The sequence below is a fragment of the Protopterus annectens genome, chromosome 8.part0, assembly GCF_019279795.1.
Source record: "Protopterus annectens isolate FY-2018-M chromosome 8.part0, PAN1.0, whole genome shotgun sequence".
NCBI lineage: Eukaryota > Metazoa > Chordata > Ceratodontiformes > Protopteridae > Protopterus > Protopterus annectens.
In genome coordinates, this window is record NC_056741.1 from 24,816,249 (window position 1) to 24,829,708 (window position 13,460).

The 13,460-nt window shown below is 40.2% G+C and overlaps 1 protein-coding gene across 1 annotated transcript in view; it reads right to left on the reverse strand.

Annotated features, from left to right (window-relative positions):
* Positions 1-11,500, reverse strand: part of LOC122807969 (transcription factor HES-2-like) — a 21,157-nt gene extending 9,657 nt beyond the window's left edge. Inside the window, exons 1-3 of the mRNA XM_044078998.1 lie at positions 11,438-11,500; positions 5,952-6,047; positions 3,271-3,349 (exon numbers count right to left, since the gene is read on the reverse strand). Of these exons, the coding sequence (XP_043934933.1) occupies positions 3,271-3,349; positions 5,952-6,047; positions 11,438-11,500 (238 nt within the window). The remainder of the gene's footprint in view (positions 1-3,270; positions 3,350-5,951; positions 6,048-11,437) is intronic.
* Between the last annotated feature and the right edge of the window lie 1,960 nt (positions 11,501-13,460).

Sequence of the window (13,460 nt, forward strand, 5' to 3'; positions counted from 1 at the left end):
TAAAGGGCCAATAACCATACCAGAAGAATGTAGTGCCCCAGCAATCACTGACACACAGGTTAAAACAGCCCTATCCAAAGCCAAAAATACAGCTTCAATGCGACCAGGTGGTGTCCCAGGCTGTGTCTTACATGAGCTCCAAAATAAACTAACCCCTCACCTAAACACACTTTTCAAACTCAGCCTCTGTACAGGCTACGTACCTATAGAGTGGTGCACAGCAACAGTTATCCCACTCCACAAAGGTGGAGCCACAACGGACTCCGGGAACTATCACCCTATAAGCCTGACTAGCCTGGTCTACAAGGCTATGGAGTGCATCATCATGGAATTCATTAACAGAGACATTGGGAACCTTCAAACATTGGATCCTACCCAGTTTGGCTTTGTTAAGGGCAGATCATGCCTCCTAAACCTGGTGGACTTATTTGAGACAGTTACCAAGGCTTTAGATGAGGGAACGGAGGTCCACACAGCCTACCTAGACCTTGCAAAGGCTTTCGACACCATTCCCCATTCTGGTATTATAGACAAGCTCACCAGCCTGAACATAAACCCCTGTGTCACGAGATGGGTTGCCAATTGGCTCATGGATAGAACCCACACGGTGAGAGTTGCAGGCTCTAGGTCCGACTCTAAACCAGTTACAAGTGGTGTCCCCCAGGGCTCCGTCCTGGGACCCCTCCTGTTCGGTATATACTTCTCAGAGGTACAGGCAAGCACAGGAGGACTATGGCTGACCAAGTTTGCAGACGACTGCAAACTGGGGGCCATAACTGTCTCTCCAGCTGATACAGACATCCTCCAGAAGGGTCTCAATGAGACGGATACCTGGTGTCAAAATCATGGCCTCAAGCTAAATGCCAAAAAGTGCATAGTCATCCCCTTTGGAAAAAATAAAGTACCCATGAACTACCACATACATGGTAGTCCCCTAAATACAGAAAATGTAATCAGGGATCTGGGGACCGAAATAGATAGTAATCTCTCCTTTGATAATCATATTGCCAAGGTGGTTAGAAAATCCTTCTATGTGGCCCACCTAATCACAAAAGGGTTTGCATCTAGAACAAAAGAGGTTATTGTGCCCTTCTACTCATCACTCATCAGACCCATCATAGAGTACAATGCCCCATTTGGGATGTACCTTAAAGACACCTGCAACAGATGGAAAAACCACAGAAGTACCTCACCAAGAGGATTACTGGCCTCAAGCATATGCCCTATGCAGCCCGACTGAAGAAACTCCAGCTGTACTCGGTTACATACTGCTTACTCAAAGGTGATCTCTGCCTGACGTACAAGGCCATATCCAACCCAGAATTGATAGACATGCTCCACCTAAAAAAAAAACAAATCCCCAAGAGCCAAACACTCTAGGGATCTAAACCTCACCACAACGATAAATAGGACATACTGGAGGGATAGATTCCTGTCCCAGAGACTCCCCATGCTTTGGAACAGGATTCCAATCTACATTAGCAGAGCCCCTCACTAACACTCTTCAAGAGAAACCTTGACGAGTGGATGGGAAACAGAAAATTTACCCCGGGGATCACTGCAGTGGCTCTGCTGGACAGAGGCACAGGGAACTAATGGCTCTGCTGGACTGAGGCACAGGGAACTAATCTAAGGGTTTGGCGAAAGCCAACACATTCTGGCTAGGCTTATAGATGCCCTTGGGCAGATGGCCTAGTACTTACCTATGAACCTATATAGTATATTTACCACCAGAACATATACTGTAAATATGTTATCAGTATAAATGTGCTACTTGAGTGTCACTGTAAATTCATCCCTGAAGTATCACTAAAATCTGCCCCAGGACATTGCTATAAATGTGGTCCCTTAGTATCATTGGACACATTATTCTGATTTTCCTACAATCTGTCTACAAAGTAAAATGATGTGCCTGAGAGAATCATTATATTTTTGACTGTGAGACATCACCAGACAACAGTGTACACAGGCATACTCTGCACTTAGCTGTGCACATTTTCTTGCACATCTCCTGGTGTACACAGTCATACTCTGCACTTAGCTGTGCACATTTTCTTAAACATCTCCTGGTGTACACAGTCATACTCTGCACTTAGCTGTTCACATTTTCTTGCACATCTCCTGGTGTACACAGGCATACTCTGCACTTAGCTGTGCACATTTTCTTGCACATCTCCTGGAAACTTTAATGCTTATGTGGACAGTACGATATAAATATCTATCTAAACTAATGTTTGTAACATAGATGCGTACAAGGCTTGCTTAGTCCTGTGATCACTAACATGAAAACAAAAGTTTTTTATGACTCTAGGGGGCTTTGGCTGAAAAATCATAAATCTCCTAATTGTATAGGAGGCTATATTTGGACAGGTGTTTGCATTTTTTTACATGTTAGGTGGTGGAGGTGGATAGCTACATTAGTATGTAAATGCTAGAGGAAAAATTCTGGCTACACCCATTACATGTGCTCTCCTGTGTCATGTCTCTGTTTTATTCTACAGCTCCATTTTATGTGTTCTTTGTTTGTGGTAGCATCATAAACATATTCCCTTGTGCAGTGCTATGAATGCTGCCTTACATATTTCCCTAACCACTATGAATCTGATATATGTTGTACTCTTTTGTGATACCATAAACAAGATCAATGGAAACACATCAGTTTTTCAAAATTAACAATATAAATGAATTTCTATGTGTTAATATAAATGTGCCTTTTCATCACTTCTGTATATGTTTTTCAGAAAAAGTACACTATAAATGTACTTCTCAAGAAAATTTGTAAGTGTCCCTGTGTCCCTGCTGGACAGTGGCATATGGTTCTGACTTGTTGGAACATGGGCTAAATTCTTGGTTAGTCTTGTAAGGGCCTCAGGGCCGATAGTCTAGTCACTTTCTATGATCCTATGATCCTATGTCCTAAGTAACATTGCTGTAAGCAAGTCTCTAGGGGTATTGTTTTAGAAGTGCCGTATGAGGGCATTATTGTAGGTTTATCTCGCTATGATATCATTGTACATGCCCACCCCCCACATCACACATATCAGTACAGATGTTCCCATCTGCCTACTGCTACCAATATGGCCCCGGCTGTGTCGCATTCAATGTGCATCTATGTGGTCTTACCTGTTAACTGTCAGTTGGCCTAAGCTTGGGTTACTTTTATAACAATGGTACAAAATAACCAGAGTTTACCAAACTCATTACATCTAAGTATACAGCTTTCCCATCTCATTTCAGGTTAATAATGGAAAGATGGAATGTTGCGCTTACCTGCGTCTTTCATCTCCCTGATGTGCTTCACAGCCATTTCCAGAATATCGGCTTTATCCATCCTGGATCTTGCAATGTTCTGTAAAATGAAGAAGGGAAACATAAGTACCAAAATACAACAATACAGGCGGTGCAGAGGTGCAGTGGTTAACTTTGTCACCTCACAGCAAGAGGTTCTCCTGTTCGATTCTCAGCTGGGGTGCCTTCTGTGTGGAGTTTGCATGTTCCCTGTGTTCGCGTGGGTTTCCTCCAGGTACTCCAGTTTCCTCCCACATTCCAAGGACATGCATCTGGAGCATTTCTCCCCGGGCCTCCACTGAAAACAGGCTCTGTGAAACCTAGTCGGACTTTCCCGGTCAACAAATAATAATAAATAAATAAAATAAATATAGATCAATGACTTCAGTTCTTACATCAGAAGGCAGGCATTCATGACAAGACAGGCAGCTCTTATCAGCGGTGCAGATCTGGGGGTCACTGAAAGTACCCTGATGGAGGAAGTATCACTGTGGGATTATAACTATGTTAGTTGTATCAGGAAGAAGTTTCCTTACTGGGCTTGTTAGTGGACACTAATAGGTAGTTACTAGGCTTGCATTCCAGGAGAAAATTAAGAAGCTTAGTCCAGTTTCTCAAGAGTGCTGTGACTTGCTCAAAGTCACACAACAGACAAATCGAGGCAGAGGGAATCAAACTAAGGACTACAGGAAGCACCTTATTAAGAGTTCACAGCCTTAATCCTCTCTGCTAATTCCTTAGACAGTAAACTGATCAAAACTCCTGTACACCAAGTATGAAGAAGAGACATTCTTTACTGGTACCAGCAAGGCTGCTGTAACTTGGTTATAGTGCATTTGCAGCACACACCAGGACACCTAGTTCTGACTGGTACCAGAAGGGTTGTTGTACTGTGAGAACACTGAAGGAATAAGGGTCCCCAGACCCAAGATACATGGATTAAAATGGAACAAATGGAAACCTGTACACTGTATCAGAGATCTAGGTACCGTCATCAGGTTCCTTGAGTACACACTTTGGCTACAGCTGAAGAAAATACCCCCCCAGCTACAGTCACTACCTACCTTTCTTTTCTCAAGACAGTCCATGTTTGAATAGTATAGAAAAAAAATCACGAAAAATGGCAAATGTTCTGTAATTTTAGACATCTTTTCAAACTTTTCAACTGCAGTACAGAAATATGTTCATACTTCTCTAACTGTTACAGAAAAAAAATGGTGTTTTTAGATGTCTTAATATGATACAAAACAAGAAAAACAACTGATAATCTTTGAAAGTGAGTGTGTTGGTAATAAACCGAAGGTCAGGCCTTTGCACTGATTGTGGGTATGATTTGTTTTGTAAAATTTCATATTCTGTAAAAAAAAAAAAAGAAAAAAGTTCCACATTGGATAGGTGGCAGGGCCATATCCATGGCCTAAAAATGTAAATAGTGCAAACTTGTCGTTAATAACAGTAAGAACTATGCTTATCTGACAGAGGGATGCAGTGCTGATGTATCAACAGTGTCCATGACTGAGATTAAAAGGATGTGCAACTTCTCCAGTTCAGGCTGCACCACCATATTTTTCTCTTTTTTTTAAGCAAGGAAAGGAGTACCCAGTGCTGGTCTCCGCCATTACAAAAAATATTTGCCATCATTTCTAGTAACTATGTTTTACAACATGAAGAATTGCCCATATTTTGCTTGGACATTGAATGGTGCAGCAAAGAACTCACTTTCATACAGCTGACATTGCATTGAGGTTTACATTAAACTGAAAATACAAAAAAAAATGTTTTTCTTGGTGGTAGACTATGTTGCTTAATTCTGAGATGGCTGCAGCTTGGATAAAAGTACAGGAGATTTCTTGTTGCAACAGTGTCAGTGCTGCTCAGGTTAATGATGGAAATGGGAGGTTTTGGCCTGCAGGTAGTACACAGAATGGTCCTGATTTTAGATGGCCAGTTCCCTGCTGAGTTTCCTCTAACCTTAAAGTGACAGTCAGCGGCTCAGCAGCTAGTCCAATTGCTTTTGGTGCTGGAAGACCAGAGGGCTGTGGGTTCCACTGCTATTCCAGTGGTTTTTATTGTTTGCTACTACTGGAATTGCAGCGCAGCACAAAGTGGGTGCTACACCCCTGAATCTACTGTTCTTTGGATGAGATGTTAAGCCAAGGCCTCATCTACCCGAGGTGGTAGTAACTCCATTGGAAGTGAAAGGTCCAACAGCAGTTGTCAAAAAAAGGGGATTTCCTAGGTACCCTGGCCAAATTTTCCCTGATGAGTATGAATACCACCTTGGGTCTCCCTTGAAAAGAGGCCACTGGCTTAATGGGAGTAACCCTGTCAAAGGATCAATAAGAAATGTAAATTAAAAAGACCTTAAAGGCCCCAGGCTTAATTACTGTTCTAGCCTTCTCCTGTCATAGTTTCTCTTTCTCACTATCTTTATTTGTCTCCATAAAGCCTTTTCTTTCCTTTGCCCCAAACTTCTTTACTGATTCTCTCCAGCCCCTCTCTCTTAGTTTTCTGTTTTATTTCCCTATCTTCCCTTGGTTCCTTGTTTCGATTTCTCCTTCTTTCCTTTTTTTATCACTTTTTGTCCTCCCCATTTATATTTTCTCTCTGTTTTTCTTCTTGCTCTTCCAACTCATTATATGCGATTTTACGTTGTGACTCACCTCTTTTCCCTGTCGCTCCAGGAGAATATTCTTCAGCTGGTTTAAGCATTCGTTCATTCTTGCACGCCTCTTCTTCTCTATTAATGGCTTAATCACCTGCAAAAGCGGAAAAACAAGTGTTTGATGCCAGAATTAGCTCAGATCTAACACAATTTCTCTTGAGTTTGCAGGGTTGGCACTAAAAGAGAGACATAGATTACCACAGTTGGATCCTGTTTGTAAATTTCAAAAACGAAGGAGATGGAATAGTAAGATAAAGTGGGGGTGGGGGTGGGGGGTGGGAGAAAGTTCCAGAACAAAAATGGAAAGAGCAGTTAATGGAGGCAGAGAAAAATAAAGAAGTGTGACAATAGAGAAATGAGAGACAGAAATAAAATTAGAGTAAAATAAATCAGAGACAAAGAGAATGAAAGCTACATAGCATGTATTAATGTGAACAGCTTGAGTTCATAGTAAATTAGAATAAAGCACAGAATCATGAGACAGACAAATAAACTGGGTATACAAAGGTAAAAGAGACAAACAAAAAGAGAATAGGAAAAAAGAATATTACAATGGATGGAAAAACAGAAGCAAAACTATGTCCAGAAGGTTACTTAGCTTCAGGATCGGCTTCAAGCAACATAAAGCTACCCAAGCGGGTAGAGGAAGAGTACAAGATTAAGCCCCCTGCAGTGGTCTTGCTTTCCTTATGAAGATGGCTGCGGTCTGAGCCAGTACATGGAAGACACTTGGCAGAAGCTGTAGACAAGTTGTGTCTATAGCCTGTGAGCGCATGTGTTTATATCTGTACATATACACATGCGTATGCTTGTGAGTGTTTGAATATATCTAAGTTGAAGATAAATGCACAGATGTATCCAAACATAAGTATGCATGTGTGTATGTATGTGTGTGGGTGCGTGTGTGCATGTATGTGCATCTATGCATACGCATCTATGTCTGTGTGTGACTCTGTGTGTGAATGCATATGTAGGAGTGAGAATGCATTCATTTAAGGTATGAATACACTGTGTGTGCACCTGCACTTGTGTGTATGTGTGTGTGTGTGTGTGTGTGTGTGTGTGTGTGTGTGTGTGTGTGTGTGTGTGTGTGTGTGTGTTGTATTTGTATATGTGATCATAAGTATGCATGTATCTAAGGTGTAGATACATGCATGTGTGTGTATGAAGTTAAGTATGCATATATGAGTATACACATGTTTTTGTTTGTGTGCATGTGTGTAAGTCTTTGCTTATGTGGGAATGGGTATTAAAGCATCTATGGTGTGGATACATATCAGTGTGTATATGAACAAGTGTGTGTGTGTGTGTGTGTGTGTGTGTGTGTGTGTGTGTGTGTGTGTGTGTGTGTGTGTGTGTGTGTGTGTGTGTGTGTGCATGTGTGTGTGTGTGTGAGCTCATGTGCGTGACACACAGAGGTAGGCAGATTCTTTTGTCATTGAACAACTCAACCATCTTAATGATAGCATGAATGAGACATTGCAGAAAAAAAATACTGAAGGCAATAAAGAGAACAGGTCTCTGGGAAATATAAGGAGGTTCCTATGTACTGTCCCCCCTTAACTGTGTGAGGTGTACAGGTGGTGACCTCAGGGACATTGAATGTCTGCCCAGCTCCCTACTCTCTGGTGTTTACAGATGATAACAAATATGAAGGAGTCATTTTGGGGTCCTCTTTGAACATGCAAAAGGAAGAAGGGAGTATGATCTCTCCAGTCAGGGTCATATTCCCTAAGAAACATAAGTAAAGAAATTAGGGAGAAATTAAAAATTAAGTAAGATAAAAAAGGGGCAGATGAAAGGATACACGTTGATGGGCTGACTACCTGATTAACAGCAGTATATGACAGCTGTAATATCAAGTGGGTGCACTTAACACTGATGCAGGTCACAGGATCAAGCCAGTTCCAACATACTGCCCAATGCAGAGCAGTGCACATGCTGTTCCTAATGCAATTGTTGGAGAAAATCTGTTCAGGACTCAGCAGTGTTACACTCAGATGTAACTGAACCAGAGACAACATCTGATTGTGATCTACTACACATCCAGCTTTTTCTCTGTTTACTACTCGAGGCATGATGTAAAGTTACATTAGTGTTATGCCACTAACAGCCTTATCTTCTAACATACTACTTTCTAGCTTTTTGCTGACCAACGTTTTGCTGGACTGGTGGCTTTTGCTGCTCTGAAAACTAAGTTCCATACCCCAAATGGAAAAACAGTAGTTTTACAAAACCTTGCCCTCTCCCTGGTCAGCAACTGCTGTTCACATTTTAGAAGTTAGATATTTAGGGACTAGAACAAAGTTTTTTATATCACTCTGCAGATTCAATGGTTGTGCAGAGTTGCTGTGACATGGGACATTGTTTCATGCTCAAAGCTAGTCATGTCTTTGCCTCTTTTTTAAAGAACTTTTTGGTCTTCTTTATATTACATTTTCTGGAGTCTTACATGCTTTTTACAGAATTATTTGTAGAATTTGTCAAACTACTAACAAAGCATACCACTGAAACTCAGAGCAAAGAGTGCACTCAGAGAAAGATAACAGCTAGTACTCTGGAAGTAATTAACATGATTTTACATGAAAAAAAGCATTATCAAGATAAGATGTAAAATAAATACATCTTAAAAATAAATAAATACACAAATGTAAACTAAATAAATAAACAAATGTAGAGTGATGGAAGAAATTATTCCTATGCATATTTTAATATATATCTAGAGTCCTTGGCTCTTCATCTAATCTTATACAGCATTACAAACACCCATTTCCCCTCTGTCTAGATGGTTAACTTATTAACCATATCAACAGATGATTATTAACTGGAAAATATTTCCTTAAAATGCCTGGTGTGTCCAGATGATTCATGATTCTCTTTTACTCCTTAAAAGCTGTCAAATTCCCAGGAACTCCTTTATTGGTTCCTGTTTCTAGTGAATCTCTTATATATGCTTAGGGCCCTTTGGTGTCCTTGCTCCTCTAAGGCTGTGGGAGTGTAATACATGACAGCCACTCTTTCACTGCACTAGTGCTTCCTAACATACCCCATGACCCCATGTAGAGCTCCCCTCCCCCATGTAGAGCTCTACGGCACAATCCAGAATGCTTCACTCACCTCCTTCAGGTTTGTTGGGGGGGGGGTAACATTCTCCTCAATGTATAATCATGTAACCCCACACACCACTGAAGTGTCTGGCCTGATGACTGCCCTCACCTTGTCCATGCTATTTCTGAAATGGGTGTCATTGACTAGTCATGATAGAGCAGCTAGTACTGTTACCAACTACTAGAATAATATCAATAAATGCTCATTCTTGTAAATGGTAATATCCCTGTGTACAATTACATTTTGAGGAAATCAGATCTATTTAGTGTCTGCTTTATGTTTTATTATTACCATTACCCATATAGCAGGCTGCATTTTTACCTTGAAATACAATGACCTTAGGGTCTGTTATTTCAATTCTAGATGCAGTGGCCTCAAAGTTCATTATTAAAGTTTTAGAGAAGGTGGAGCATGTTCCTGCATGGGGTTTCACCAACTCCAAAATCATCAGCTGGCAATGCACTCCTAGTCACTCTCCACATCTTTGAATAAAAATAAAATATTATAATCTCCCACAAATATTTATACAGCAATGCAGTGTTACAGAAATTCCCCAAATCCTCTGGCAGTACAAGAGAACCATAAAAACCCTCACAAATCTTCTGATAGTAACACAGTATTACAAATACATTCACAAATCAGCAGACAGTACTGGACTATTACAGAGCTTCCCCAAATGCCCAGGCAGTAATGGACTATTATAGACCTTCCACAAATGCCCAGGCAGTAATGGACTATTACAGAGCTTCCCCAAATAGGTGTGTACTAGGCTAATTGTCCTGGAGCCTTTACAAGCCTAGCCCATAGCATTACCCTGGCATCATGCCACCCAACCTCAGTTCCTAGTACCTCTGTTAAGTAGAGCCACTGGAGTCATCCCCGGGGTGAATTTTCTATTTCCCATCCACTCATTAAGATTTCTCTTGAAGAGGGTCAGTGAGGTGCCCTGCTAATAGCCAGCCCTGCCAAGTGGCAAACCCAGGACACTGTCCTCAAAAACCATACCAACATACCACTATACCATCTGACCTGTACCCAGGCAGTAATGGATTACTCAAATGCCCAAGCAGTAATGGACTATTACAGAGCATCCCCAAATGCCCAGGAAGTCGTGGAATATTACAAAGCTTCCTCAAATACCCATGCAGTAATGGACTATTACAGAGTTTCCCCAAATTCCCAGGCAGTAATGGACTATTACAGAGTGTCCACAAATGCCCACGCTGTAATGGACTATTACAGAGCGTCCCCAAATGCCCGGACAGTAATGGATTATTACAGAGCTTCCCCAAATGCCCAGGCAGTAATGGGCTATTTCAGAGTGTCCTTAAATGTCCACACAGTAATGGACTATTACAGAGCGTCCCCAAATGCCCAGGCAGTAACATACTATTATAGGACTTCCAGCATCTGTAGGGAATAACAGTGTTATGGAATCCTCCTCCCCATACCATCAGTCATTTCTACGTCATGATACACAACAGTGTAGAAATACACCGTTCCTAACCTTTCCCAAGTCCCCTATCACAAAGCCAGTTAATCAAGACTGCTAACCACTGACAAAGTGTACTTTGTATATGAAATCCATTTCCTTTGTTTCACTTTTGTGACTATAAACAAGATGTAACGAGACCTAAGCTTTAATGTCACCCTTAATAAGATGCACTTGTACTTACTAGGTGTTACTGGGTTAAGAAAAAAATAAAAAATAACATGTTTACAGTTCCCAACAATAAGTAAGTGTTACTGACTGTATCCTCCAAATTATTACGTAATTAAAAAGCAATGTACTGTTACAAAACCAGTGTCACAGAAGCTCTGACCTCATTGACCCGACTTGTATCTTTACTCTCCCCTCAACATTATTGAGATTCCCCAAGATTCACCACTCTGCTACCATCCTAGTATCTGGCATCTGTCCTGCTATTTACATGCAGTTAACAAACAATTCTCTTTCCCTTAAATTCATACAGTAGCACAGCATTAAAATGTTAATTACCCCAAACCCTGAGGATAAACATACTAGACTTCCTTTTTTCCATCATGCACATGTAACATGATATTACTGAACTAGGCCCCTTCCTGAATCCGGCATATTATTACAGTGGACTTAGAAAAGAATAGTAAACTTGTTGTTTTCAATGAGCTTCTTTTAATAAATAATTACACATTCCTTAAGTTCCTTATAGTAACATATTACAGCAAAAAACCTCCAGACCCTCAGAGCTGGAGAAATAAGGTCTCCAAAGCCTTACACATTAACATATTATTAGCCCCTAAATCTTTAGTGACATAATGATACAGACAACCCCCACCTCCAAAATAAATAAATAAACAAATAAACTGAAATAGCACTACAGTCATAGTTGCACTTACTTTTTTGTAGATCAGATGTTTTGGTTTGCCGGGAAGAGTTTCTGTGGCCTCCTGACTGTCCATGATATGCCCTCCCCTCCACAGGATATGGAATAAGTATATACAGTGAAGTAATGCTGAAGTTCACACTTCTTCTCCTGAAAGTTTTTTCTGCTAAGTAGTTTGAATTTCCCTCTTTTAATCTGTGTCACCACTCAAAATGCCCGTACAAGCATGCACCAATAGCAGGATCTGTTTGCAGCAGGACTAAAGGGGGGTGTGGACATGTTTTTGTTTTGGGCAGGTGGGTGTGCTTTGGTCAATGGCAGCCCATTCCTATGGAATAAAGGTATTCTTCTCCATCCAATAGCCACTGAAGGCCTGTCTACTAGTAATCCATCTCTAGCCAATGATAGATATTCAACTATTGTCTGGCTTGTGATTTGAACCACAGGAGAGGCTTGGGAAGGGGGGATGTTACAGTCTGCTTCTCTGGAATTTGTTTAAAGGGATTAGATGCTTGGGAGGGGTGACAGAAGAGAATAGCCCCTATTATACAGTGGAGCTGACCCGAGGGTACAAAGTGATGCTAATTAGCAGGACAGATGGCGTGTGGAAAGTGTGTTTGGGGGGTTACTGTTTGTTACACATTCCAACACAAAAACTGCAGCTTAGGTATTCATCTCTTCAAATGACTGCAACTAATGGTTATGATTATTAAATACAACTCACACAGAAAATCCCAACCATTACTTATTAGGTATGAAATACTTATGTTAACATCTCAATCAAATATGGTCATTTCCTGTATTGTACATGAATATTTCTTTTAATCTGGAAGCAGGAGAAAAGCAGATCCCGCTTTCTTTTTCTTCACACTGACATTTATTTGAATATTTATTTTAATTGGAAAATATACACAGATACGAAATAATGATTTATGTCTGCTTTTCAACAACGATGCACTGTGAAAAAACATTGATGAAACTACATAATATTACAAAACTCTGTACGACATAGTAAAATGGCAAAACTGTTAAAAAAAAACATGCACAAGGAATAACTCTGACAATTACAACTGCAACCCTGGAGTAACTTTTAACTTTTAAAGGTTCTTCCAGTGGTTGCTTATTTCCTCAGAGCTTTTCTGCCTTTTAACAGCAGTTTTGCTCTTTTCCATTGCTTACTGATAAAATACACGTCTGCTTTTATCACTGGTGTTAAAAAAACAACTAGCAGCTTCCTTTACTCCATATTCAACATTTTATAGTTGTTACTTCCCAGTAAGTTTCACTTTTTAAAGTGCATATGAGTAAATCTGAAAATGAGTAGTTGTGAGTATAGGAGTAAAGGTAAGTGTGCTGCATCTGGAGTTCTTTTCTTACTTGTGACATACTCAACACACACATACATACACTTCCTTAGTACAACAAAATAAGTAAATATGCAGTTTTTTAAAACATTAGTATTATATGTTAAAGCCAGCTTTACTGCATACCATAGGGGTATAATAAAAAGTATTTTAATTAAGAGGTGAAAATCAAATGTTGATTAATAGCACCTTTTAAACATAAGTTAGTACTGAACTAACTGATTTGTGGACCATGTTAAGCCTAACCAAGTTCCCTTGCAAAGGTGGGAATCAAACCCTGTACCTAGGAGATAGGCACTTTAATCATTATACCAACCTCAAATCTCCTTAGCATTATACTTTGCTATTTTATATAACTTGTTAATAATCTTTTCAAAGATACCAAGTGCAAGTGCAGCCTTCTCTTTTTCTCTTCCATCTACAGACTGAATCCCTTCATTTATAAAGTATACATTTTTGTATCTACACAGCATCCTTCTGACATTTTACCTAAAAGGCATTTACCTGCATATAGTGCCTATTAAATGATAATATTGCTGCCTGTTTAATAGACTGGTTCTACCTAGCTTTGTCTCTTCTGTGTATCTGTAAGTCCGTCTGCGTATAGCTATCAATCTAGATCTCTTTCCAGCAGCCTTCTATATTACACACTTTGCTGTGAAACATCATAAA